This window comes from Neopelma chrysocephalum, unplaced genomic scaffold (genome assembly GCF_003984885.1).
Source record: "Neopelma chrysocephalum unplaced genomic scaffold, ASM398488v2 Primary Assembly neopelma1_86606, whole genome shotgun sequence".
In the NCBI taxonomy this organism is placed as follows: Eukaryota; Metazoa; Chordata; class Aves; order Passeriformes; family Pipridae; genus Neopelma; species Neopelma chrysocephalum.
This window is the reverse complement of record NW_020916139.1, coordinates 1-2287: the sequence shown is the minus strand read 5'-3', so window position 1 is coordinate 2287 and position 2287 is coordinate 1. Positions and strand designations below refer to the sequence as shown.

Here is a 2287-nt window from a genome sequence, read left to right as displayed (position 1 = left end):
TCTGGCAAAGCTCAGTTGCGTGACGGACAGTGGTCGGTGAGGACACCTGACACTCTTAATTTGATAACTCTTACCTCTGTTTGAAGTCAGCATAGAGGACTCTGCTGGGGAACCCTTTCCTGCAAATCCTGATCCCTTCCAACACGCCGTTACAGCGCAGCTGGTGCAGCACCAGCTCGTGCTCCATGGCACCTGAGCAAGGCAGAGCAGAGCACAAAGGAATGGCACAGATTCCAGTGTGGAGGGGAATGGATGTCAGAGCAAACCCTCTTCCTACTTGAGCATCTTACCAGGTGTTTTAGTCTCATTGGGGATGATGCAGCGCACAAAGTGGGGGTGAGTGCTCCGCAGATTGGTCATCAGCTTGTTCAGGTTTTCCTGTGGGTTCATCACTTAGTGAGTATGTGTAAGAAATGTGGAAAAAATGACCCTTCTTGTTGTTTGAACTTAGCATGAAAGGCCTGTCAATGGAGAGGCTGAAAGTTGTCAGCTGAGAATACCTCAATCAATAGTTCAATCCCCTCTGATTCTGAACATTAAACATCATCTTCTAGGATAAGTATTAAACCAATGAAGAAAGTGGGCACTTTTTATGAGAAATTTATGTTTACAGTGAGCGCAAGTTTAGATCTTTACAGAGCTATTTTTAATTCCATAATATTTTTATTTTTATTTTTAATGATGGTCTAAAGAGAAGTCATATGTATTTGGAATCTCTTTTGATTGGTCGATTGGTTGGGGTATTTTGCTTTTTACCATGTCTGAACCAGTTAAAAATGCAGAATAACTCTTTGCATAAATGAAAAGAATTTTTTACATACCCGGAAAAGAGCTGAGACAGTCTGGAAAGAAGAACCCTTCTTCTTGGCACCTTTCTTGCCACCACCACCACCACTACTGGCCTCTGATAAAATGAAGATAATGAAGATAAAATCTGTTGCTTTGGGGATCAGTCGCTGTGCATCAAAGAGATGACATTTCAGAGAACTGACCTGCCTCTCCCCCAGCAGAGGCAAATAGTAAGGCCAAGGTCTTCACAGATGATTTCTGGTACAGCCCAATGACAGTTTCGTTCAGGGGGTCCTTGTTCTTCTCCAGCCACCCAGAGATGTTGTAGTCCACTGTGCCAGCGTAGTGCACCAGGGAGAAGTGGGCCTCAGCCTTGCCTTTGGTAGGTTTGGGCTTCTGGAAGTTGTTGGACTTGCCCAGGTGCTGGTCATAGAGCTTGTTCTTGAAGGAGGTGTCAGTTGCCTTGGGGAACATGCACTCCTCTTCCAGGATGGAGAAGATGCCCATGGGCTGAGGGAAGCAGCAAAAAATAACAGTGATCAAATACAGATCTGCCTTCAGAAGGAGACTGCAGGGAGACACAGGAAACTGAGAAATTGATGGAATTTTTGGATAAAAAATGGGTCAAATCTTTGTCAACTTTTGCACTCTTGGTTCCAGAAAAAATGTGAATTTGTGTCTGACTAATGCATTTTGTGACTGGTAGTGTCACAATAATCAAACAACATTTTCTGACTAATTTTGAAACTGATGAATTGAAAGATGATTTTTTTTTTTTAATTAGCATTTTCACGAGGTGATTTGTATAGTCAAAGGTGTCTTACTAAAATTGACCTTATTGCCACAGATTAACAGATCTTTCAGCTACGTCCTACTCTTGTTTTTTTGGCAATATATCTGTCTTTCTGTTCCTATACAAGAGGATGTTGCACAGAAACAGCGTCTGCTTATAGTGGTGTTTTTATTGATCCCTGTTAAATCAGTACTTTTTTCCCATATGCATCTATTATTTTTCTTAGAAATTATGTTTCAGAAATCATAGTATTAATATGGAAATCATAATATTGAAATTGTGTCTAGATTCCTCAAAAGAGATCTTTCATCTTTGTAGTCTAGAAAACACACCTACGGAGAATCCTTGTCATCCAATTATGTGTGATTGCATTAATTCTTCTATTGCCATACAAGAAAAATTACAGTTAGCTTTTTTAAAATGCGTAGCAGTGCAGTTAATGGATAACCTAAAAGTACTTCATTTGTAGCCTAATCATACTTTCAGAATACATGCAATATTTGAAATAAAAAGGCACTTCAAATAGAAAGAGCCAGGAACATAAATGGATAATAATAGATAGGTTTGTGAAGCATTAGAGCAAGAAAAAGTAAGGCTAAAGAAAAATCCTGAAATTCTGTCATGAAGAAGGAAACTAAATCTTAAATGTAATCAACACACCTTCTCAATGAGCTCAATGCAGGCAGCCAGGTCCATCCCAAAGTC

The 2287-nt window shown here is 40.0% G+C and overlaps 1 protein-coding gene across 1 annotated transcript; it reads right to left on the bottom strand.

Annotated features, from left to right (window-relative positions):
- Positions 1-51: 51 nt before the first annotated feature.
- LOC113979654 (myosin heavy chain, skeletal muscle, adult-like) lies at positions 52-2281 on the bottom strand. The gene is made up of 5 exons (XM_027706977.1): positions 2243-2281; positions 993-1299; positions 822-904; positions 291-378; positions 52-192 (listed from the first exon to the last, which is right to left on the bottom strand). Exons 1-5 carry the CDS (start codon positions 2276-2278, stop codon positions 71-73), a joined length of 636 nt encoding a protein of 211 aa, XP_027562778.1. The 5' UTR covers positions 2279-2281; the 3' UTR covers positions 52-70.
- Positions 2282-2287: the final 6 nt, after the last annotated feature.